The 27,158-nt window shown below is 37.7% G+C and overlaps 1 protein-coding gene across 4 annotated transcripts in view; it reads right to left on the bottom strand.

The window, feature by feature from the left end:
• ITGA4 (integrin subunit alpha 4) overlaps positions 1-27,158 on the bottom strand; it is an 88,118-nt gene that overhangs the window by 25,063 nt on the left and 35,897 nt on the right. For 3 of the 4 annotated variants that reach the window (XM_065931872.1, XM_065931874.1, XM_065931873.1), the window contains 7 exons: positions 22,552-22,646; positions 21,273-21,363; positions 20,609-20,654; positions 20,073-20,227; positions 14,602-14,756; positions 2,449-2,598; positions 435-511 (listed from right to left, as the gene is read on the bottom strand). In XM_065931872.1, coding sequence (XP_065787944.1) covers positions 435-511; positions 2,449-2,598; positions 14,602-14,756; positions 20,073-20,227; positions 20,609-20,654; positions 21,273-21,363; positions 22,552-22,646 — 769 coding nt within the window. Of the gene's footprint in view, positions 1-434; positions 512-2,448; positions 2,599-14,601; positions 14,757-20,072; positions 20,228-20,608; positions 20,655-21,272; positions 21,364-22,551; positions 22,647-27,158 lie in introns of those variants that run through there. The other variant, XR_010662515.1, reaches the window with a different exon arrangement.

Here is a 27,158-nt window from a genome sequence, read left to right as displayed (position 1 = left end):
GAACTATGTAAACAGTTTTTGGGTGATAGAATACTAAGCATGATGTAATAAAGGTTAGCTCACTTTGCCACTAAAATTCTATTAACAGGCACTTTAAAATGTCTGAAAAATAAATACAATTATACTAATGATAATCTAAAACATACTTAAATCCTGAAATACCTGAGTTATCAATAAAAAGATTAAAATTATGCCTGGTAAAACCACGGTGCTCACACAGCCTCATTCTCTCAGTAAGTGGTCACCTTTGAACGTATGCTTATATGACTGCCGTATAGATCACTTAGTCTTTTTCAGCATAATGTTGTTCTTTCCCAGGTCTTTAAATGTTGTTAACCCCCAGTGATTAGTTCTCAGTCCTTTATCCTTTAGAACCCACATGCACATATAAAGTACTCCACCCTGATGAATAACAGAGAGCAAAGTACACTTACTTCAAAAATCCAATTTTTGCAGAAACCTGTAAATCAGCAGTACAGTTTTCATGGGCACAAAATCTGGCAAAGTTTATCTGGAAATAAAATGACAATATTTTTTATTTTAGTTAAAATCGGAAGGCCTATTTCTATGTTTTTTTTTAAAGAATAACTTATCTACAATACATGAGAAAAAATTAATATAGCAAATTGATAACTTTCAAAGAGTTCAATTTGAGAATTAGAAGGTTCAGATAACAATTCCAGGGCTCAAGGAACCAAGTTCTTTCAATAGGTAAATTTAAAATCTAAGTGTGTTAAGTAAAAAAAAAAAGACTCTTTCAGAGTAGCTGTATAAAAAGAAGTTTAATCAAACTGTGATAGTAACCCCTGTAAGTGTTTAAAGCTTGTGCTGCCAAGGCTTTTTCATTCAATACGTCTCGATTTTCTGGTGGTGCCATGTTATCCTGCTTATTATACGTAAGCATGACACAGTTTTCACAGATGGTAGAACAGTGACTTTATATTATGTTGAAAATAATAAAATGCAGAAATTTTACTGTGAAGATACAGTGAATAAAAACAAATGATAGTTTATCAAGAGATTCCAGAATTTATTTAATTCCGGGCATTTTAATAGGACCCAGAGATACTGTAAGGTACACAGGAAGCCCTTAGGTATAAGCTGGACAAAGAAATACAGACATAAAAGATATAAGAAGGAAGAAAGCAGAGAGGGGCAGGTGAAAGGGGGAGAGATACATGAAAGAGAGAAATCTGGAGTCAGAGGAGGGAGCCAGGCCCATGGAATGAAAAGTGAGTGGAGCACTGTCAGATGGCATATCAGACCAGACACTGCCTACACCAGCGGAGCAGAGGGAAGTGCAAAGTTAAATCGTTCCCTAGATGACTTAAATAGCACTTTTTTCTACTACCCTTATTTGTAAAGCAGGTTGTTCGAAGAATCGAAATGTAGCTCATTTTAATAACAAGTTCCTAAGATTTGAGCTTATGTACTTAAAATATTGAGATGTTCATTATTAAAGGCATTTAAAGGTAGTTGATATTGAAAGCTGCAGTTCAACAAAAGAGTGGAAAAAAAACTGACTTCCATAAATATTTTCATACAAGGGTATAGAGAAAGTTTCCTCTTAAGTTATCATCTTCATTTGATTTAGCACAGAAAGCAGACAGTGCTGATTCTAAGCTCAAATATCTTAAAGTGACATAGGGGCAATTTTGCCTGCACAGGATATGACCTAGACCTTTAAATGTCCTTTCCATCTTTTGCATTCTGTGTGCCGTAAGTGAATGTTTTAATGAGTACTTTTACCACAGTCCCAAACATTCTTTGACTTTGTCTTTTTGTTGTTGGATAGTAAAAGTCTGAACTGAACTCCTGGGAATAAACTGTCAGTGAAACTGATATATTTTGGCAAACATTTGAAAAAGCAGTTCCCTGGTTAGAGTGCAGGATCAACCTCAAAATGCATTTAGATCCTGAGATGTGGTTGAAAAGCACATAGTTAAGTTAAAAAGAGAAACTGTTGTGTAATTAAATATACACTTATAAATGAGTAAAATCTGACTAATAAGACATGAGTGAAACTGTGGGCAGGGTGAGAGAGAGGGAGACAAAATGAAAAAAGGAGACAGAAAATGAGAAAGATAAGTTGAAGACACATGACGACACTGAATAACTTGTTAATGCTGCTCACTTCCATTAGAAATCCTTGCTAGAAATACACTTTCTTCACTGACAAGGTATCGAGGAGAGAAAATTAACATTTTATGTATATATGGGAAATCACTGCTATGACTAAATGCATAGTTAAAAGTATTCAGTTCAATATCCTAAAGGGAAAATTAGAAAAAAGAATGGAAAACAAGACATACCATAAATCTTTATAAAAAATTTAATTAAAATTTTAAAAAGAATTCAGATAGTTAACTTCCGCAGAACTATATAATATTAAAAAAATTCTTTAGTTGTATGTCACACAATGTTTCAAATAAAGAAAAATATTCCTACTGTTTTCTCAATGATGTCTTTTTCTTTCTTCTGCTGAAGAATTGGCTGAAGTGGAGGGAATTCCTCTATGCTTCGTTTACTGATGACATGATGCCCCAGGTGGTAAGCGGCTTCAATCTGAATTGGGGTGAGGATGTCCCGTACATCTTTCTAAAGAAATTGAAAACCATATGAATTAATAATAAAAATAAGCCTGTAAATTAAAAAAACATGTAAGTCCCTCCTTTCCTACACAAGGCCAAACACAACATGTGGAAGTAAAAAAAAAAAAAAAAAAAAAATCCTTTCTTTTTAAGCTATATTTTAAAAAAATTGAACTGCACATTTTCACTCATATCAAAAGCATTCATGTTTATTAGGAAAAAGACAAAAGTTATTAAAAAGAAAAACCAGAACTATCTAATAGTTTTCGAGGTGTGCATTTCAGCATATTTTCTTTCATGCTATTTTCTATGCATACAATTTTCTTATTAGTTGTTACATTATTTCTATATTTATTGTGCTTTCACATTTCATAAAGAAAGAGTTCTTGGATTTATCAATTACACAGCAATTGTAACCCATCTGGAGTCCATTTTCCTCTGTATGACATTCTAAGTTTAATACCTTACTAATTTTTACACAACATTTATCATTCTTAATCTTATCTATATGTGATCAAAAAGTCTGAGTGATTAGAATTTTAAATGGTAATGTCTTCTGCCCCCAAAGAAACAACTGTGAGTTTATTCCACTGATTGTCAATTCATATATTTTAATCTTTATTTCTACATGCAGGAATTATTTTTCTCTCTTTTAAAAACACATTCACATGAACTTAAAATTTGTATCATCTTTTCCATTTGATTATTCAATAGCCCCTTTGTTAAATGGGAGTACACTACATTACTATCAAAGTTATCTGCTGATATACACGCACACACTAAAATAACTTGAAATAAATAAAATAATAAAATAAGAAAGTATGTTCAAAAGCATTTGACAATTAATTAAGGAAGCGCTTCCCTAAATAGTAAAGGTGTTCAAGAATCCCAAGTCTGTGAAAAAAAAAATATGGAAGTCAGATAAGATAAAAAACATGACATTCCTTAGAAAGTAATTCTCTGAGCCCTGCCTAGATGGATATAAAAATTTCAATATATACTGAACAAAGCAGACTCATTTATTTTTCTTCCTGTCTTGCTATGACAAACCTAGACAACATATTAAAAAGCAGGGATGACATTTTGTTGACAAAGGTCTATATAGGCAAAGTGAAAAGTGAAAATCGCTCAGTCATGTCCGACTCTTTGTGACCCCATGAACTATACAGCCCATGGAATTCTCCAGGCCAGAATACTGGAGTGGGTAGCCTGTCCCTTTTCCAGGAGATCTTCCCAACACAGGGATCAAACCCAGGTCTCCCACATTGCAGGAGGATTCTTTACCAGCTGAGCCACAAGGGAAGCCCTTATATAGTCAAAGCTATAGTTTTTCCAGTAGCCATGTATGACTTTGAGATTTGGACCATAAAGGAGGCTAAGCGCCGAAGACTTGATCCTTTCAAACTGTGGTGCTGAAGAAGACTCTTGAGAGTCCCTTGGACAGCAAGAAGATCCAACCAGTCAATCCTAAAGGAAATCAGCCCTGAATATTCATTGGAAGGACTGATGCTGAAGCTGAAGCTCTAATACTTTGGCCACCTGATGCAAACAGTCAACTCATTGGAAAAGACCCTGATGCCGGGAAAGACTGAGGGCAGGATAACACGGGATCAACAGAGGATAAGATGTTTGGATGGCATCAAAGACTCAATGGACATGAATCTGAGCAAACTCCAGGAGATAGTGAAGCACAGGGAAGCCTGGTGTGTTGCAATCCATGGGGTCGCTAATAGACATGACTTGTGACTGAACAATAACAAGGAACATGGACAAATAAGAGTCCACTATATAGTAACCCATAAGAATTTATAACAGAATTCAATTGACCATTTAAACTACAAGGAATAAGAAATGTTGATGGCAAATCTATAGAAAAAGTATCTTACGCACAACAGAATTAAAAATAGATATAATCTCGGGATTTGAGAAGGATGCTCACAATCAGATGATGCTGTCCACCCACATAGGAGCTGGGCTTCCCAGGTGGTGCTAGTGGTAAAGAACCCGCCTGCCAATGTAGAAGACATAAGAGATCCAGGTTCAACCCCTGGGTCAGGATCCCCTGGAGGAGGGCATGGCAACCCACTCCAGTATTCTTTCCTGGAGAATCCCATGGACAGAGGAGCCTGGTGGGCTACAGTTGACAGGGTTGCAAAGAGTCGGAGACGACTGAAGTGACTCAGCATGCACATAGGAACTGTGCAGTTTTTCTTTTCTTATTTTGGTATTGTAATTGTTACTATACTCAGAAAATATTTGAAAAATTCCTCACACTCATTGTCTTTCACACTAAAAACATAAATGTAAAGCCTGGCTTGACTCAAGTATTCATATGCCCATTTCAATCTATCAGTTCAATCAGTCAGTCGACCGACTCTTTGCCACCCCATGAACCGCAGCACACCAGGCCTCCCTGTCCATCACCAACTCCCAGAGTCCACCCAAGCCCATGTCCATCGAGTCGATGATGTCATCCAACCAACTTATCCTCTGTCGTCCCCTTTTCCTCCTGCCTTCAATCTTTCCCAACTATGCCTGCTGCCAAGCTGCTTCAGTCGTGTCTGACTCTGCGACCCCATAGATGGCAGCCCACCAGGCTCTGCCGTCCCTGGGAGTCTCCAGGCAAGAACACTGGAGTGGGTTGTCATTTCCTTCTCCATTCCTAACTATTAGTTCAGTTCAGTTCAGTTCAGTTGCTCAGTCGTGTCTGACTCTTTGCGACCTCATGAATCGCAGCACGCCAGGCCTCCCTGTCCATCACCAACTGCCAGAGTTTACTCAAACTCATGCCCATCAAGTCGGTGATGCCATCCAGCCATCTCATCCTCTGCCGTCCCCTTCTCCTCCTGCCCCCAATCCCTCCCAGCATCAGGGTCTTTTCCAATGAGTCAACTCTTTGCATGAGGTGGCCAAAGTATTAGAGTTTCAGCTTCAGCATCAGTCCTTCCAATGAACACCCAGGGCTGATCTCCTATAGTTCTTGTTAAAAAAAATAGAGTCAGCAAAGTCCCTCTTGACCATTAAAACAACTCAAGTGTTTTCACTAGGACTAGATATATTAATTTTAACTATAATTGAGTTATATTTATGAGGTTTATATTTACACTTAGTTCGTTAGTAGATCCATGACATTGTAACTGACAAACATCCTAGTGAATAATGTCAGTGGATTTCTATTTATTTACAGACAATTCAGAGTTGGACTATAGCTTAAACATTTCTGTCTAAAGGTAGATTTCCGAAGCTCATAAATTAATAACCCCTAATGAATAGAAAAAATACCTATCATAAAGATCATAGCTATGCTGCTTACATCTGTATTGATTTTTAATAAAAGTTAGTTAATAAATATGTCACATCACATAAAAGACTACACCTATTCTATGTCTTTATGTAATTAAAAAAGGATTTAATTGTTTCTTCTCATCATTAACAACATATATATATATGGTTAAAATCAAGTGGTCTGAAGGCAGAGTACTAGGGTTCAAACCTCAGTTCCCTCACGTGTTATCTATGTAACCTTGGACAAATTACATAATCTATGGACCAATTACCTCATTTGAAAATGGTTGGTAATAATGGTGATTATGACACCTACACTTTATTGTTGTGAGGATTCAGTGGCATAATGTATGTAGAACACTTAGCTCAATGCTTGGTATGTATTAAGATCTCAACAGATGTTAACTATTATAATTATTATGTGCACATATTACTTCAAAATGTAAGCTATATAAGCCAACCAAAGAATTACAGAACTTTAGTTTCTTATAATAAATTCTGGTGACTATTTGGAAGGAGTGAGAAAAAATAAAATTAGCCTATTGCCAACTAATGAGCACTAAATAGAAAATGAGCTACATCTTCTACTAATACAAGTATTGCTTAGTCAATAAGTTGTATCTGACATTTTTGCAACCCCATGGGCTGTAGCCCACCAGGCTCCTCTATCCTTAGGATTTCCCAGACAAGAATACTGGAATGGCTTGCCTAATTTCCTTCTCCCAGCGATCTTCCCGACCCACGGATCAAACCATGTCTCCTGCATTGCCAGGTGGATGCTTTACTGCTGAGCCACTAGGGAAGCGATTAGACTTGTACTAATGAAGTGGTACCTGGAAGCTGTGTACCATGACTCAAAGCACTCAAGACTCTCATGGCTTTCCCATTTTCACCATGGAGACGATTTTATTAGATTACTCGGTAAGTGATCATCTCAACCTGAAACCTTGACCATACAGGAATGCTGCAAATCAAGGCCCAAATCCCAAGTTATTGACTTGTGAAAATGGAACAGCTTGAAGCCCTGAGTATTACAATAGCAAACTTGATTAAATTATTCCCTAGATGTAGGAGCTAGACAGCCACTGATTGTCCCTCCACATGTCCACTGTTTTAATTCTTCTCAACAAGCTTGCTTTGACCACATCACATGTTATCTAATTCATACTAATTTTCCACAAGGTCTTCTCTACATCTGGTGTATATTACTTTCATTATCCTAATTAGCTATTAATTATGCTTTTCTCACAATATATAAAATGTACGTGCGCTCTTACAAGAACTGTATTTGACAGATATTCACACTTACTTAACTTTAACAGTTCCACCTAATGACAGAGGCTATAATATCAAAAATGTCTTAAAGTGACTAATTAATATATAGGAGGGAAAAAGTAGATTTGTTTAAAATTTTTAATTTGGATGGGCATGTGCTATCTATATTAAAAACAACAAAGATTCCATGCCACATTTTTATGGACAATTACATAAAAATAGGACACTCACAAGCATGCAAATTAGCACATGCCAGAAATTACATAAAGTCTGCCTTATTGTCTGATTTCACAGAAATGTACAGTATGGCCAATGAGAATGGAGCTGTAGGTTCATGTCCTCCTCCTGTGTTTATGCAGTGAAGGAATTTATTTAAAGGGTGGAGCCAGAAATATTTATAAAATATTACCGAATGAAAACTGATGTTGAGGTATAAATAAACATGTGAAGATATCTATTCATGGGTCTACTCTGTAGAAGGCAGGATCTAGGGACACAAAACTGAAAGTCGGTGTCTATGGCACAGTTTATATCCCATAAATCCACACATGTGGTGGGGGGATGAACATTCTGATACACGCAGACACAAGTGCAGAACAGGGAGAGCCACTAATCTATACTTGAAAGGGCGTGGGAAAATGCTTATATAGAAGACTTTTAAATAAGGAGTGTGATCAGATTTGTGCTTTTGAAATGCTGCTCTGGTGCCAATGTGGGGAATGAGTTGGTATGGGAGAAGGGAAGACTAGGGCACAGATTGGAATCTGAGCCAGGAAGGCCATGTGTAATTATAACCATTTCATCTGCTAAGTACGTTTCAGAGGGCAAATTGTCAAATACCTCGGACTAAAACTTACAGAGAAAAGATAACATCCCCAAGACAGGTACTCTAACCATTATACCAGTAGACTATTCTCAGATTTTTTTCCTCACAGAATTATTTTAAAAGCACTGAGAACACATCATCTATAAATTTATTAAATATTATTCAATTAAGGGCCTTATATAATGAGCTGTGCTAGCTCTAAGAATACAAACATGCAAAAGATAATACCTTCAAAGACCTTGAATCTAACAAAGAATTAATATATGTTGGAATAACCAACCTACTTCTAGGATACCGTAATATCAGTATAGTTATGTAGTTTGCTTGCACTTAGATTTTCAGCAGAAAGTCCATAGTGTGTTGAGGTTAAAATATAACTACTTTGGAGCAAATGGTACTTCATTAAACTATGTATAAACTTTGTACAGCTTAAAAATATAAGCAAATAAAATACAAAAAATATATTTACTAATCAAATACACATTCATTTCTTTGTAGTTATTACTGAAAATGTTGGGTTTTAGAAGTCACCCAAAGAATCATGTAACAAAATAAAATTCCATTATTTTAGAAACCTAGGATTCAGAGAAAGCAAAGAAAGAATCAACTATAGTCTACTAAATACACAGGCAGGTTGATTTCATGCTTGTTATAGAACAGGCTAAGGCCACTGAGCTCATTGGATCGTTAGTTCTCTTTCCAAACATCAGTGAGTGTTTTGATGCAGAGATTCCATCAAGATCAATTAAGAAACGTCATCTTTAAAAACCTTAAGGTAAGTCTCACTGGCATGGCTGCTCCAACATTTCTAAAAAACTGTTGGCAATCATTGATTAGGTTTTCCTAAATCAAAATAGCCTCAAAATTATCCCCTGTCCTAAGCTCTTTTCCTAAGAAGTCTCTAAGACCAAATCAAGTTGTACTTATGAAGGCGACAAAGACAAAGATTCATTTTCATATGCTTACATGAATGAGGGAACATTTTAATAAAGGGAAAAGTGATAACTAATAAAATTCTGATAGATAAAACACTATAATTCATAAAAATTAACCATTCTTTTCTATCATAACAACCTTATATTAACTCCCAACTCTAAATTCTAGTTTCTTCTTTCATAACATCCAATAATTTTAAGGCTCTAATAGCAAAAATTAAAGCTTGGCATAATTTTAGACAACTAAAAAATGGAGATCTATAAGGAAAAAATAATAATTTCTACCTTCGTATTTTCTGAAGAACACATTTTGACAATTCACATAAAACAATCTTATGTAATACCTGTTTTAATTATGAGTAGATTAAGTAGACTTGAGAAAACTGATGTGCTTACCAACCAGAAAAATGACCATATAGTCTCAGAAAAATAACATACCAACAAATTTATATTCCAGTGATGTTTTCATTATTAATTGTTAAAAATGTCTACCACATTCTAAGAAGATCTAATATATGAAACTAAAATGTGTGATTAAAAGAAAAGGATGTAATAAAGGTCAAGATTTTTGAGAAGATTTGGAATTTTAAAAATAGCCAAATTATCTACCATCAAACACTGTGACAGGTTTTTAAAATATAAGTAGGGTTAAAAATTTTCACTTACATGAGATTACCAATGGATTATGCGAAAGAATAAAAACAAAATTCAGTCATTGCTCACCTTCAGATCCGCAACGGCTCTTACATGTAAAACTGGTGAGATCTATCTGGCTCATTGTCTTTAATACTCAAGTCCAACAATTTGCTGATCCCACTGGGACCTCACAATCAGCTTTCTCCCCCTGTTCCTCACCCACCTCCTCATGTCCTCTCTCCTCTCCTCACCTTCATGGCCAACACCATAACCACTCACTTGCTTACTCCTCAACTCTTCTTTGTGTCACTCTATTGGCAGACCACAGCCACGGCTGACTGTCATCTACTCCCACCTATCAGGCTGAATGTGACTGGGAAAAACCACAGCCCTACTGACTCATCTCACCTTCTGATGCAAGAGAGAGCCTAATGCCATCTCAGGACCATACTATTCCTTCTCACTCTCTCACACTCTGAGAAGACTATTTCACATCTTCATCCCAAACTAAACACCACCTCTTCCATTCTAACTGAAGCTAATGACTCTGCTTCTTGCTTCATTGAGAAGATTAAAGCAATCAGAAGAGAGCTTCCAGTTCTCCCAACCACACGTGCCCAACATCTGCACATAAACAAACGAACTATGCATGTGCCTACCTAGAATCAATTCTTCATTTGTATAATTAAATCCCACTGCTTTTGCCTTGAGAACTTTGCTCCAACGATTCTTTCCTCTCATCTATTTCCTAAATGTTTCACTCTATTAGAACATACCCATCAGCATAAAAACATGCTACTCCTCTTATCTTAAAAAAAAAAGTCGCTTTACTTCTCCTGTCAGCTACTGACTCCCAACCCCTTTTCTTCAGCCCCCTTTGCAGCAAGAATCTGTGAATAAACTACTCTCTGTCTCCAGTTCTTCTCCTCCTTTCCCTCTACTATTCCTCTGAAAGGCTGTTGTGATCACCAATAACTTCTACACTGCCAATCCCAATGGTGAGTTCTTAGTCTTCATCTTATTTGACTAAGCAGAAGCACTGAAAACATCATCATGCCCTCCTCTTTACCCTGCTTTATTTACTTCACCTCCAGGATGCCAGGAGCTTTTGATTTCCTTCCTTACTGACTGGTCCTTCTCATCTCCATTGTAAGCCTTCTCTTTCAATTTCTTCACGGTGTAGTGCCCAGAGGACAGACCTTGGCTCTTCTCTCTTCTTGGCATGATCTCAACCATCTCATATGACTTTAAACCTCATTCATAAGCCAAAGAGGCATTGTATTTCCAGTTCCATGGCATTCTCCAACTCCAGATGAGTATATTTAAATGCTGAATTGCTCTATACACTTAACAATAAAACAAATCTCTCCAGCTCAGCAGGTCCACAACTGAACTTCAACATTTTCCACCTGAGAGTTGTTTCCCTTGCCCTATTGATGAAAACCGTATTCTTCTAGTAGCTTGGGCTAACAACCTTGGAATCATTTCGGAGCCTTTCTTTCTTTCTCGAATGTTAGACATCCAATCTTTCAGTAAATTGTGCAGGATCTGTCTTCCCCTGTTTTTCACCATATCCACTACCACCGTCTTCACTGGAGCCATCATCTCTCAGCTGACTTACTGAAGTATCCTCTTCCTGTGTCAACCTGTGGCTGCCTAGTCTCAACATAGCAATTAGGAAGCAATTAGAGTATTCCTTATTATTACTCAGTTATATCATGTCACCTCTCTTGCTCCAAACTCTACAATAGATCCCATATTATTTGGAGAAAGAAAATCACAGATCTTATGTGATCTGACCTTTTTTTCTACTACTCTCCCCCTGTTCTCTTTTCCAGCCATCCTTGCCTCCCCATGATTCTCCAAAACAACCAGGCATGTTCTTGTCTTGAGGGTTTTTTTTTTTTTTTTTAACCTAATTCTTCTTTCTGTACTGTTCTCCTCCTGGATGAGGGATTCTCAAAGCATAGTTTCCAAACTGGCAGCATCACCATCACCTGCACCCTTTGTAGAAATGGAAACTTTCAGGCCTCACTGAAGATTTACTGAATCAAGAACTCTAAGTGGGGCCCAGCAATCTGTGGTTTTAACCAGCTTCCCAGGTGATGCTGTTGGATGCCAAAGTTGAGGACCAATGCCCCAGGTATCTGCATTGCCCCTAGTCATTTCCTTGCTTCCTTCAAGTCTTTGCTCAAATGTCACCTTCTGAATGAAACTCACTCTGACCACCCTATTTAAAATTGCACCCTTTACTCCTTCCCCAGCACTCATTTCCTGTGCTCTGCCTGCTCTCCTTTCCTTTTTCCATTACCCGTATGGTGGCTCAGATGGTAAAGAATCTGCCAGCAATGCAGGAGACCCAGATTCATTCCCCGGGTCAGGAAGATCCCCTGGATAAATGAATGGTTACTCCAATATTCTTGCCTAGAGAATTCCATGGACAGAGGAGCCTGGTGGGCTAGAGTCCATGGGGTAGCAAAGAGTCGGAAAAGACTGAGCAACTAACATTCTTATCTTCCTCAAAAATGCTATAAAATTTACATTTTATTACTGTTGTTTATCTCACCACACTACACTATAAGCTCTATAAGGGTAGTAACCTTTTTTATGTTTCAGTCATTGACCTATATAAAAGTCTCAAATAGAACCTGACACCATGCAGGTACTCAATATCTATTAAATTAATTGGAAGGAGGAGTAGAGCTTGATTGGTATAGCCAACAGAACCTATACAAGGGAAGCATGCCCAAGGAGCAGGCGGGTTGTCCTCTGAGAGGTGGGGCTGTGGGCCTGAGAACAATAATTACAAAGTATCACCTTATTTAATTGTAACCCGTGCAGAGGTAGGATGCATGTGTATAATACACCCCTGACACCAGACATGCTTTCCAGAACAAAGGAGCAATTCAATGAATGTTTCTGAATGCCCTGGATACCATGCTGGTGGGGGTGGGAAATGCGCACATTATCTTCTTACCTCTTCCCAAATAACAGCTGCAAGTCCTTGACCAAACTCAAGGTTAGGACAGCTGCTTCTGTAGCTTTTCCACCTACCCTTTGGATTTGTTGCGAGGGAGGGTGTTGGAGTAGCCTTCTGACTTTCTATGTAACAGATTTAAAAAATGTCCCAAACAAAAGCAAGGTAATTTAGAAAGGAAAAACAACATTGGGAGAACCAATCCTTTTTAAATAAACAGTCCCACTATGTACCAATCCCAGAGCTAAATGCTATTTTTGACTTCGGCAGTATGGCCCAAAGTCATGGCTGTAACCTGCTGTTGTCACTACCATGGTAACACAACAAGCACACATGCAACGGACATAGAAACCGCTGCTCAATTGTCATTTCGGGTACAAGCTTATTCTGAGGAATGTGCACAATTTTGATGGACCCTTAGTCATAGGAACAATACCAAGAAACAGGACCAATAAAATCAGATCAATTTACTGCCGTTTATACAAATTCAACACAATATATTTATCAGAGTCTAGTGCTGGTCCTTCTATTATCTTTAAAATGGCCTCAATTTTTTAGTTAGGCAAAAATTAAGCTTTCTAAAATATATATAATACATATTTTTTATATATGTATACAAAAGCTTTTTTCTACTACACTTGATAAAGACGAGAAAGAGCATCAAAAAAAAAAGAAAAAAGAAAGAAAGAAAAAAAAATCTCCAAAAATTGGAGAGCATAAACTAAATGAAATGTGAGGACTGAATATGAAATAGAAAAAGTGAAACAAACTGGGTCAAAGATCATCATAATATAGTCCAATTGTTTTTAAACATGACTACTCATTAGAAGCACTATATCAACAACCTCAGATATGCAGATGATAGCACTCTTAATGGCAGAAAGTGAAGAGGAACTAAAGAGCTTCTACATGAGGGTGAAGGAGGAAAGTGAAAGAGCCAGCTTAAGAATAAATATTAAACTAAGATCATGGCATCTGGCCCCGTTGTTGCATGGCAAATAGAAGGGAAAAAGGTGGAAGTATAAAATGATCTCAATGTTAGTCTCTAAAATTGGTTAACTGGAATAAAATTAACTGTGTAGAATTTTTTAAAAACCTCTCTAATCCCCACCACATCAACGATGGTTACTCTAATATCATTCTATGCTTTTGGCTCTCAACCATTTAGTAGCTTTACCCTAGTACAATAATAAAAATTGTTAAGGGAAATGAGGAAATAGCATAAGGATTATTGCTTTTAACATTTAATAGTCCTGTTGCTTGCTTGCATTTGCTTGGAATAAGCATCTAAGGGAAAATTAAGGTCTAAGCTGAGGCTACTATTTGAAATCCCAGAAAGGGCTCCCGGGAATAGTTTGGCTTTTTTGTGACAATAGATTTTCTGATGAAGTAGACCATTCCCTAATGAAAAAGACCTGGCGCTGCTTCATACGATAAAATGTGACCAATGCAAGGAATGTGATGATCAGTTTGGGAATGAGTGTTTTAATAAAAGAAACATGAAATCGGCTACGCTTTGGCAGAATACACACCAAACCATCCTGAGAGCCATCATCCCGGCCCACAGATGATCCCCACCACGCGACAACTGTGTGAGTTCCCACTGACATCACCAACAGTGCTGGCTCAGAGACAAAGGCACGATCCCAAAGCAGCACATTCAATTCTGCTTCTTAAAGTCACATGAAAAGCAAACCAACTTCCACGGCCTGCCCCCAGCCCCCAGAATCTACCAGGCATAGATTTGGGGCTCGCAGAGCTACCTGATATTTACATCTTTAGGCAAGCATGTAAACAGAGATGGGACAGTAACAACTGAGGATAGGAAAAGGCAGATTCTTAAAAACAGAGATGCCCTCAATGTGATAAAGATGAAACAAAGACGCAGCAGTAAGCAGGGTTTGAATTACCCAGGTCACAGGGTTGTCTAACATTGAGACTACAGAGCAGTAGATTAGTTTGGGAGGCATTAACACTTTTCACTAGGTTTTATAAAACATACCAATGCAATAAGAATTAAATGTATTGATAACACTGAAGCTGACATATCTGTTAACAAAAACAAGTTTACATTACCCGCATAAATGCTTGATGTGTTTGGCAGCTAGTTGCTTTGCTCGATACTTTTATGCTTCTCGTAATCACATCATAAGTTCCATTGGAAGAAAAGTAAAATCTCGATGGAGACTCTGCCTTTCGGTTCACATCCAGACTCATGTTATAAAGCAAAACTGCAAAAATGTAGAGAGAATTGCAATGAATATAATTAATACAGTATTAATTTATTTTCTTTATCTTTGAAGTGATGATAGTCACAGTTATATAGCATACTGGGAACATATTAAATTATCTTTATTAAATTACTTTCTAAAAACTAACCTGAAATATGAAAGAGGAAACAATTTAAAATGTATATTTCAAAAATTATTTTTACAAATTTTTAAAAAATTATAAACTTTGAAAATTAACATCTTTGGTTATTTGCTTAATCCTCCCATATATAAACTGGAGAAGGAAATGGCAACCCACTCCAGTATTCTTGCCTGAAAAATCCTATGGACAGAGGAGCCTGGTGGGTTATAGTCCATGGCGCTGTAAAGGTCAGACACGACTTAGCAACTAAACCAATACCACCACCCATATATAAACATTTCAAAACTACAATACCAAAGTTGTTACTGATCATAAAAGTTCTGAGTAAAGTTTCAGCCTTCTTTGAGTCCTTTTGTCATTAGAACATCTGACTGAGGAAGAACTTGCAGAGTACTGCAGGCAAATGTCACCTGGAATACTTGTATCTTGTGTGGTTACAGAACTAATTTCATATATGATTTGCTACTGCTGCTGCTGCATAGTTGTGCGGTAGTGTCTGATTCTTTGTGATCCCATGAACTGTAGCAGTCAGGCTCCTCTGTCCATGGAATTTCCCAAGCAGGAATACTGGAGTGGGTTGCCATTTCCTTCTCCAGTGGATCTTTCTGACCCCCAGGGGTCAAACCTGTCTCCTGCTTGGCAGGTGGATTCTTTACTACTGAGCTACCAGAGAAGCCCTTCAGGTATGGTTTGGGTTCATTTATTTTCATTTGTTTCTAATTTGAGGGGCTGCTACCTTTCTTTTTATTTTTTTTTAATGTATAGTGAACACATGATGTAAATCAAACCTATATAACAGTTGATTCTGACATCTCCTTTCCAGCCCTAGACCCTGAGTATTTCTCTTCCTTATCTTTATTGATTTCTGGCTTGATCTTCCAGTGTTGATTTGTGCAAAAGTGAATGTAGCCCGACATTCTCTTGATAAATATTCTGGCAGTTTGATAAGAATTTATTTCAAATCTGACATAGTAAATGATCATCTGCTAAAGAAGATCGCCAATAAACAAACAAACAAACAAAAAAAAACAAGAAAAATTTACAACCAAACAATTCCAAGACTGATCTGTTTAGGAGAGAAAGATCTATTTCTTAGATTTAAAGGGTTCTTTGTCAGAGTGGTAGCTGTCAGAGGTGAGGGGTGCAGGATGGGAAATACATGCGAAGAAGATCAAAAGGTACAAAGTTCCAGATAAGTCATGGGGATGTAATGTATGGCATGGTGAAAGTGAAAGTCGCTCAAGTCATGTCCCAACTCTTTGTGACCCCATTGACTCCACTATTCACGGAATTCTCTAGGCCAGAACACTGGAGTGGGTAGCCTTTCCCTTCTCCAGGGGATCTTCCCAACCCAGGGATTGAACCCAGGTCTCCCACATTGCAGGTGGATTCCTTACCAATTGAGCCACAAGGAAAGCCCAAGAATACTGAAGTGGGTAGCCTATCCCTTCTCCAGTGGATCTTCCTGACCCAGGAATTGAACCAGAGTCTCCTGCATTGCAGGTGAATTCTTTACCAACTGAGCTATCAGAGAGCTGCAGTTAATTACACTGTATTGCACATTTGAAAGATGCTAAGTGAGTATTAAAATTTCTCAACACAAGAAAGAAATTTACAATTATGTATGATGAGGGATGATTGTCTTGGTGACTCTTTCACAATATACACAAATATTGAATCACCATGTTGTACTCCTGAACCTAATATAATGTATTCCAATTATACCTCAATATAAAAAATTGAAAAATAAAAAGTTTCCTTGCAAAACAAGTTATATCTAATAGTCTTCTGAGATGTCATTCATTAAACAGGAACAATAATTCATAAGTGATGTTTAAAATAATTTATATAGTTCCTCAAGTGTTCATTTATACTTTAGGAGTAACTTCTTATGGGAGGATTTTATCTACTTACTTCAAGGAAACATAAATATAAAACCTACATCACTCCTACAAACTTCAAATGAATGTTTCATCATTCTTTTTATTTAGAAAATAAAGTTCATCTTCAGAATTACAATAACCGAGATTCAGTGCCTCAGAGACAGAGTTGCAACTGAAATTGCCATCTACAAATTCATCACCCTGAGCTCAGACAAGAAGTACGTGAAAGAAGGGAAATACAAATCCACTTGCAGTAAGAGTCAAAATGTCCTGGTTTTGCTAAATATGTTTACCATGTGAATTATTTCTCCCAAGGAGTCATTTTACAACAACTATAAAGTGTGCTTCAGCAACAATGCTATGCTTATTTATGATTTTCATATATTTGTTTTCCACCATTTAAAGAAGTATTTGGTCACAATGGAATTGCTGGTACAGCACACACTGATTTTCCATAGAGGAGAATAGTTCTATCTATTTAACGTGTCTCTCAGATAACCCATCCGTTTGCCCGCGTCACTGTGCTGCTAGGGTCAGGCTCTCAAATGGCTACTTCTTCAATCAATAATCAGATGGAGGTTCTGCTCACTGTCCCATCACCGAATCTTTAATGAGGACTTTTGCAGTGTTATTAAACATGAATCTGATCTATATCTGTAAGAAAAGAATCTAAGAAAGAATGAATATATGTATAACTGAATCACTTTGCTGTACCCCAGAAACTAAAAACATTGCAAACCAACTATACTCGAATAAAATTAAAGTTAAAAAAATGAATCTGATCTAAAGTAGAAATATCAGGCTCATCCTATACTTCTTATTACAGGCTAATTTAGACTGAGGCCTCTGTCACATATCTAAAGCTTGGTTCAGTATTTGCTTCCTTTCATGAAGTTCAGAGGACAACCTGCATGGTCAAGTTTGTGAACAACTCTTGACAGGTCTTGCGGGGTACAGGAAACATGAATTTTTAACACCAAAACGGTAAACTCTTTTATGTCTCTCTCCTACCATGGGCCAGTTTCATTAGTAGTTATCCTAACATTAGCTTAAATATAATATAATTAGGAACATTAACTTGCTAGAAGAAAAATAAGGCTTATGAAGTGACATATATAAGATCTGAGATTAACCAAAATGTTGGATGAACCACATCAAAGCTAGTTTTCAGGACTCCCCTGGGGGCACAGTGGATAAGAACCTGCCTGCCAGAACACTCTTTGACATAAACCACAGCAAGATCCTCCTAATGACCCACCTCCTAATATAATGAAAATAAAAACAAAAATAAACAAATGGAACCTAATTAAGCTTGAAAGCCTTTGCATAACAAAGGAAACTATAAGCAAAGTAAAAAGACAACCCTCAGACTGGGAGAAAATAATAGAAATGAAACAATTGACAAAGGATTAATCTCTAAAATATACAAACAGCTCACGTAGCTCAATACCAGAAAAATAAACAATGCAATCCAAAAAATTACAGAAGAGTAACCAAACATTTCTTCAAAGAAGACACACAGATGGCTAATAAACACATGAAAAGATGCTCAACATTGCCCATTATTAGAGAAATGCAAATCAAAATTACAATGAGGTATCATCTCACACCAGTCAGAATGATCATCATCTAAAAGTCTACAGACAATAAATGCTGGAGACGGTGTGGAGAAAAGGGAACCCTGTTGTACTCTTGGTGGGAATGCAAAGTGATACAGCTACTATGGGGAACAGTGTGGAGATTCCTTAAGAAACCAGGAAGAAAACTACCATGTGACTCAGCAATCCCACTATGGGACTATACCGTGAGGAAGTCTTCATTGAAAAAGACACACGTACCCCAGTATTTATTGCAGCACTATTTACAATAGCCAGGACATGAAAGCAACCTAGATGTTCATCAAAAGATGAATGGATAAAGAAGTTGTGGTACATATACAAAATGGAATATTACTCAGCAATAGAAAGGAATGCATTTAAGTCAGCTCAATGAGGTGGATGAACCTAAAGCCTATTATACAGAGAGAAGCAAACCAGAAAGAGAAAGACAAATATCATATAATAACACATATATATGGAATCTAGAGATGGTACTGATGACCTTACTTACAGGGCAGCGAAAGGAGACGCAGACACAAAGGACAGACTTTTGGACACAGCGGGGGAAGGGAAGGGTGGGATGATGCGAGAGAATAGCACTGAAACATATACATCTCCATACGTAAAACAGATCGCCAGTGGGAATTTGCTGTGCTCCGTGAAAACCCAGAGGGGTGGGATGAGGAGAGAGGCGGGAGGGAGGTACAAGAGAGAGCGAACATACGTGAACCTATGTCTGATTCATGCTGATGTACGGCAGGAATCATCACAATATTGTAAAGTAATTATCCTCCAATTAAAAAAAGAATCTGCTTGCCAATGCAGGGGTCACAGGTTCAATCCCTGGTCTAGGAAGATTGCACATGCAAATAAGCCCTTGAGCCACAACTCCCGAGCCCACATGCTTCAGCTACGAAACCTGTGCTCTGTGGGGCCCACAGGCCACAACGACCAAGCCTGCGTACCACAAGTCCTGAAGCCCATGCTTCTAGAACCTGCGCTCCACAACAAGCGGAGTCACTGCAATGAGGAGCCCATGCATCGAAACGAAGAGTGGCCCCCACTCTCTGCAAGCAGAGAAAGCCTGCACAAAGCAGCAAAGACCTAGCATGGTCAAAAATAAATAAAATTATATATATAAGCCACTTTCTCCAGAGCGGATAATTGAGAGCTATCTATGTGCAGGCATATGGGCATGGCTCTTAGGAACCGATTGTCATAGTAAATCCTGAAGAGATGCATGTTATTTATCTAAATTAGACCCAGGATCCAGACTTTCAGAGAAGCTTCTTCAATTACCCAAGCAGGATAGGATAAGAAGAAAAGAAACTTCTTCCTCTCAGGTCTGCCCGCTCAAGACTTCAGTAAGCCTAGTAAAACAGGAGGAGCTATGGTGATGCTCTTTTTATTTTAAAGAGATCTTACAGACTAAGCTCAGTTAGTTCACCTTAAATAATACAATAAGTGATATTTTTGTTCTACTTCTTGCCATAATATTTAGACAACTGAAGCCTTAACTTATCCAACTCATTGGAACACAGCGAGAATCCGGAAGGTGATGAAGAAAGGCTGCTGTCTCCTGCCCTAAAAACCACTCCATGGTGAAATAGGGAAAAGCCTCGAAAGATGATCATGGGGTTTATGAGGGAAGTGCATATTCTGTCAGGCGTCAATTCTGTAAGGGCACCCTTACCGATATAATCTGGAACCTCTTTGCCTTTATATGAGAAGCAGAGTGTCAGATCCATGCACACAGAGGGCAATCCATTTTCAATACAGTTAAAATTTGTTCTATTTACTGACTCGGGGTGGTTTAAAGAAGCTTCGACAATCACTACAGGTCTTGTTCTAAGAAGGAAATAAAATTAGCAATGTTAATTGCACAATTATTTTTCATTAAGGTGACAAATACATTTGCATTGTCAGTTTCCACTGATCAAGTAATTTTATGAAACTGCTTAATAGCATATATATATGTATATATACACTCAATTATACTTTCATGTATGAATCAAAATAAATTTTTACTAAAATCTCTAAAAATATTGACTTAGATGATTTAAGTATATATCCAGGTAAGATGGGAAAAGTATCCTAAGTTCAATAATTAAATTTCAGAGTACCAAAAAGAGTGTTATGAGGTCACCATCATGCTGATTTTAAAAACTGCCTCCCATCATTTACAATTAAGCCCAATTGTCGTTAAGTGGTGAAATCTATCAACCTTACCTTAGCAACACAGCAGAATCAGACCGAAAAGCACCAACTGCTACATCTGGGGGAAGAAAAAAATAACACAGATTAATGATCATCATTAGTCAAAGAGAATTACTTTCAGCCATAAATACTTAAGTACATATCACCTTGTGACTATATCAAAATACTATTTACAGAAAATTAATTAGAAAAGATATGCTTACATCTTAAGATTCATTTCACATGTGTCTGAATCTGCTCATTTACAATGACATTCATCCCTTTATCATATAAGATAAACAAAAACATTATGATATAAACATATGATATAAAGACAGCCTTACTAAAACAAAATTCGATTTTTGGACTATGAATGCCCGCCGAGATATCTCCTTTCAAATTATAAAAAAAAAAAAAACCCTCTTCTTTTTATCATCATATGTTCGATTTATTCTTGCGAATGCTTTTAATTTTTTTGAAAACAAGGAATAAAATATTAAGTAACCTACAGTGTAAAAGCTTAGTAATTGTTTGATTATTTCTGACCCATCTGTGAATTCAAGAGTACTAAAAATGAAGGAAAAAACTCACTAGTAAATCAGCACTTTTTTCTACCAGTTGTATGTACTTCACCATAAAGTAGCATCCACAATAATGCTTATTTCAATTTATAAAATACAGTAAATTTTATACTCACCTAGATATCCATTGTTATCTGCATCAATTTGTCCAGATAAAGACTGTCCAAACATACTTAATGATTTACTGATTTGACGTCCTTCAATTCTCTGAAAAAATAGTAAAGTTGAACGAGAAGCAGGGTTTAAACATCTAATATCCCAGAGAAACACTGACTTAGTTAAATAATGAACCCTGACACATTATTAACAAATGCATTGTAGTTAAGGCAAATACATGTGTCTGGGAGAAAGAGTAGTCTCCAGCTTGAAGTGGAAAACTGACATCTATTTTGTGACGTGAAAAAAAAAACGCTTTCTTTACCTTGTGAGCAAAGGGAAAATTATATAGTAAAGATCTCCTAAAACACTCCTGACACTCTCTCCTCAGTTTCTTTTCAGGCTGTATGTTTATTTCCCTAAGCAACATGAGGAATCAAACCAATAAGAAAATAAGACATTTATGATCACTTAGTGGAGCCTACTACTTAGATTTATAATAACCATCTCGTTTAGCCAGATTGCCTTTTAGTATTTGACAAGGACAACTGAAGTCAGATATGTGCTTGCTATCCCACGTGTCTAATCTCATGTCCAGACATTGATTTACAAGTATCAGAGTTGTCCAAGAGAATTAGTATTCTTTAATAGACAAGTATATATCTTTCATGCTATATAGAGGATCATTTACCCACTTTGCCTAATCAAAAATAACAGTATTAGCTAAAGTTTCCCTAAGAGTATCTTTGGAAAAATTTCTCTTCTCTGCATGTGCATGTAGTTTTCTTCTATGCAATGAAATGTCCTGATTTTTCACAATATGAAAGTAAAGTCAGAGTTAGGTCAGGAAACCTTAATAAAGTGCTCTCATCTTACTGCTTTGCACTGAAAGGAACATAGTTTCCTATGTCTTTGCTCTTCCTGTGAAACCTCCATGGAAGATGGGGCTTAGCCGTGAAGCGAGACAGTTAACCAAATCCACATGGGCTTACTTGGAAGAGCAGGGGTATTACCTCAGAACATAAATCTGATGAAATGCAGAGAGAAATCCTGAACAGGTTAAAGAAAAAGTAGGATGGAAGTGAACCAGAACTCTTGTTTATGGAAATAAAATGATTTCATAGAGTTATTAATGACCTTAAAAATGAGACCATCTACTGTTATTATAAGAAAATGGTGAAACAGTATTAAGTATTTGAAAGGGCATGTTAAGAAAAATAAGTGTACGTTAACACTGGAAGTTTTAAGAAGGAATTTATTACCAATGCTTTTTTTGAAAATAGAATAGTATTATCCCACCTGTGAGAAGGTTGTTGAGATCCCATCAGCTCGGCCGTTGTAAATATAAATAGCACCTTGCAAGTCATCTTCCTGTGGGGCTCCAATAGCAACATCTATTTAAGAATTGAAATGGCAGAAAATAAACTCTTAATGCAAAGAATGAGACTCTGAAAACTAGCCTTCATGCTCTTTACTAAATATCACATAGGAAAGCTCCTTATCAATAAACAGCATTTTCACTGGATAGAAAAAAAAATTATGCAACACTATCATTGTCATAACAACATACAGGATTGCACAGTCAAGTCTGTGTGTGGAAACTAGAGTCTGATGGTCTCAGAGGCAGGTAAGAGAATGGTTAAGGACTTGGCCCTACAGCCAGACCGCCAGGGCAGCCTGACCCAGCACTACCAGTGGCCCGCTCTGCTTTCCGGTTGATCGTCGCTGACCCCAGGCACTGCAGCACTCCAGGCTTCCCTGTCCTTCCCTGGGCGCATTTCTTTTCTCCTGTGGCCACGCTGCATGGCATGTGGGATCTCAGCCCCCTGACCAGGGATCACACCTGCACCCTCTGTGTTGGAAGGTGGACTGTTAATCGCTGGACTGCCAGGGAAGTTCCTGGGCCCATCTCTTAACCCCTCTGTATCTGCTTTCTCACTTCTGCACAGGATCATGAGCAAACTCACTGGGCAGAAAGATGCAACTCATGTGAAGTGCTTAGAGCAGTGTGTAGGACATAATAAGTCATTATCATCTCTAAATAATATAAACCATAAGAACCTTTGAGTTATAGGTTTCACTTATTTGCCAAATGACTTCTAAATTAATTCCTGTTCCAATGAAGGATATGTTTCCACACAAGACCAAGAGAAAATGGAAACTGAATAACATGGTTGCTTAAGTGCTATAAACACAAAGTACACAGGAGGAAAAAAAAGTTCGCAAGAACATTTCATTGTCTTCACCAAATATTATGCCAAATTATTTGAGTATATTCATATATTTTTAAGTGATTTTTTCTTATTACTTTAAGGGAAACTAAAATACAGAAAGTTTGCTTTCATGACATTATTTATCACTATTCATCAGATCTAAAAGTTTTGCAACAGCTACAGTTGTAATATTGCACTGCTTTTTCAATGGGAATAAAACTCTGTGCCAAATGCTGCCCAATTTTAAAAATACAAAAGCTTTTCTATTTTAATCTAAAATTAAATACTGCAGCTGCTGCTAAGTCACTTCAGTCGTGTCCGACTCTGTGTGATCCCATAGACGGCAGCCCACCAGGCTCCCCCGTCCCTGGGATTCTCCAGGCAAGAACACTGGAGTGAGTTGCCATTTCCTTCTCCAACGAGTGAAAGTGAAAAGTGAAAGTGAAGCCGCTTAGTCGTGTCCGACTCTTAGCGATCCCATGGACTGCAGCCTACCAGGCTCCTCCATCCATGGGATTTTCCAGGCAAGAGTACTGGAGTGGGGTGCCGTTGCCTTCTCCGAAAATTAAATACTAGACACACCTTAAGCCTGTTTTGCTTAGACATACCAAGGCTAGCGTCTTTTAACTTGTGCAAAGTATTTTAAATTTTTATGTACAAAATATATCCATTCATTTATCCATTCAGTGGAAAACTACTGAGCGCCTACTGCATACCAGATACTTGTCGGAGTATCTACAGGACTCTACAGGACAGCATCACAAAAAGGAACGGATAGTCTAGCGGGGAAGAACAGCAAGTAAAAATAATAACATGGCATGCAGGGAAAAGGTGGTGGAAATTAGGGAAGACTTCGATTATAGTAGGTCAGAGCCAGGTGAAAAAAGGCCATGTTTGGACAGAGGACACAGCCTGTGCATTGTAGGGGACCGAGAGGCAGCTTGGCACACGGGAGATTGATGATTGGAACAGTTGGAGCCATTTCTGTGCAGACTGAATAAATCAAGCAACATAATGGAGAGGGAGAGGAAGCAGGGGAGAGAAAGAGGGAGACAAGGGTGAGTGAGGAAAGGCCGAGGGAGGAAGCACCCTGTAGCCGCTGGATAGGAGCCCACTTAGCGATGTCATTCATGGGGGGTGGGCGTTATACTTCAACCACGTGGCCACTCCCGAGTACCTCTTAACAGGATTCTGTACCTTGATTCTTGATGATAATACAGGAAAAGATAGCAAGTTGGATTATGAAGCTGATACTGCAAGAATTCTATTTATCAGTTACTAGCACAAGTTATCTATATTAATAAAAATATCTTTAAACAATACAAATGAACCTTTTCAACTGAAATATTAAGCCAGCCCAGATCAATTATTTCCAAGCAGAAGATATTTAAGTATATTCAGACTCTGGCTTATATATAGATCCAAACTCTTCCTTCCTAAGATGAAACTTGGATTTATTATATAATGTCCTAAAGGACATTATATAATGTCCTATAATGATAGCTAGAATGATAGCTATCTATAGAATATAGATAGCTATCTATAATGATAGCTAGCTATCATTATAGAAATAAGGAGAATACATTATTAATAATAAAATGCTTTTCCCATGCCTGTGCAACTCAGTTGGGACAAAACATAGAGAATAAACATGGAGATATTTGACAACTCCTTTTACTTTTCATTTGAACATTTATTACACTGATAGTATAAACCATAACAATTATCATTAGTTATGACCATAATAATCTTATCATCAGCTAGTAATTATATTCTGTTTACAAGGCAGGCATTGTGCTAAAGGCTTAACATACAAAATTCATGCTATTCTCACATAACCCACTATAACTCATGTAACTCTCTCAACAGCTCTGTCAAATACTTTTTGATCCTCACTTTTTATAGATGAAGAAGTTGGGTCCAGAATAAAACTCGCTAAAGGTTATAGAGCCAGTATGTGGTAGTACATGAAAGTGTTGGTCGCTCAGTTCTGTCTGACTCCTGGTATCCCCATGGACTATAGCCCTCTAGGTTCCTCTTGTTCATGGAATTCTCCAGGCAAGAATTCTGGAGTGGGTTATCATTCCCTTCTTCAGGGAATCTTCCTGATCCAGAGATCAAACTCAGGTCTCCTACACTGCAAGTGGATTCTCTACCCATGTAAACCATCAGGGAAGCCTGGATATGGTAAGATGTGGTACAGTGGGATTTAAACCCTGCAAGTATGGCCCCAAAACCTGTATCCTCCATCACCACGCTCTATAAAATCATTAACATAGAGTTATGCCCAACACCCTCCCCTCCTAGCATGTGTTCCTCTACTGTGTGAAAGAAATATTCAATATGTGACTTGATAATATATAAGAATTTCAGGGCCACATAAATTGATACAGCATATAGTTCACAACTGCAGGACTTTATTATGGTTAGGCTCAAAAAAATATTCAAAGATACAGTCTAAAAGTCAGATGAATTGCTCAGATGCTAAAGAATCTGCCTGCAACGCAGGAGATTCAGGGTCAACCCCTGGGTGGGGAAGATCCCCTGGAGGAGAGAATGACAATTCACTCCAGTATTCTTGCCTGGAGAATCCCATGGGCAGAGGAGGCTGGCAGGCTACAGCCCATGGGGTCACAAAGAGTTGGACACAACTGAGTAACTAACACTTCCACTTTCCAGGCTCAACTTGGAAAACATACACCGGAAATAACTTGCCAGAACCATTTTATGGCTAAAATACTATCAATTTGTCTGTCTGGTCACATTGGTCGAATAGGTTTGTCTATTCTGTGAAATGTTTCTGCTGGACTCTTGCCAAATTGATCAATTATCATCTGAGAAAATAGCTTGTTTTGCTTTTCTAAGGACACAGGAAATATATTCTAATAAATTCTAATTTTTTCCTTTTGAAGAAAAAAAAGTGATGTCATGAATGCCAAAATAACTAAGGTCTGCTATGTAAAGCATTACAGGCTGTGCACAGTAAAAGGCCCAGAAGTTTGATCTGCGTCTAAGACTGGAGGTGGATGGCAAAGAAACAGGTAGGGTTCTCCTCTCTTTTCTACACAATCCCACGTACTCTGCCGTGAGCGTGAAGTGACTTCACTCATATCCCAGAAAAATAAACTAAGTTAGAAGGCGGGAAAAAAGAAGAGGGAAGCACATAATGAAAAAATAAAAGACAGATGCCTGGCTGGCTCACCCAGGCAGATATGGCAGGATGGAATTAAAGACCTCAGTGAAGAGCTAGAACACACTCAGCCTACTTCCAAGCCAACATGGTCTTGGCTAGCATCTAAAATGCAGAAAACACATACCCATGGGCAAAACGGAAATGCTCCTCAGTCATAAAAAAGAAGGAGATTCTGTCATTTGTAACAACACAGATGGGCCTTGAGGGCATTATGCTAAGTCAGTCAGACAGACAAAGACAAATACTGTGTAACCTCACTCATATGTGGAATTAGGGGGGAAAAAAACCACATAGAAACAGAGATCAGATTGTTGTTTGTCAGAGGATGGAGAGTGGGCTAACTGGGTAAAGGCGGTCAAAAAATGCAAACTGGCAATTAGAAGATCAGTTAAGTCTTGGGGATATACAGCATGGAGACTGTAGCTGACAATACTGTATTGTATATTTGGGAGGTGCTAAGAGAGTTGATCCTAAAAGTTCTCATCACAAGGAAAAAAATT

This window comes from Muntiacus reevesi, chromosome 3 (assembly GCF_963930625.1).
Source record: "Muntiacus reevesi chromosome 3, mMunRee1.1, whole genome shotgun sequence".
Lineage (NCBI taxonomy): Eukaryota > Metazoa > Chordata > Mammalia > Artiodactyla > Cervidae > Muntiacus > Muntiacus reevesi.
Note: the sequence above shows the minus strand (reverse complement) of the source record. Positions and strands in the feature narration are given on the sequence as shown.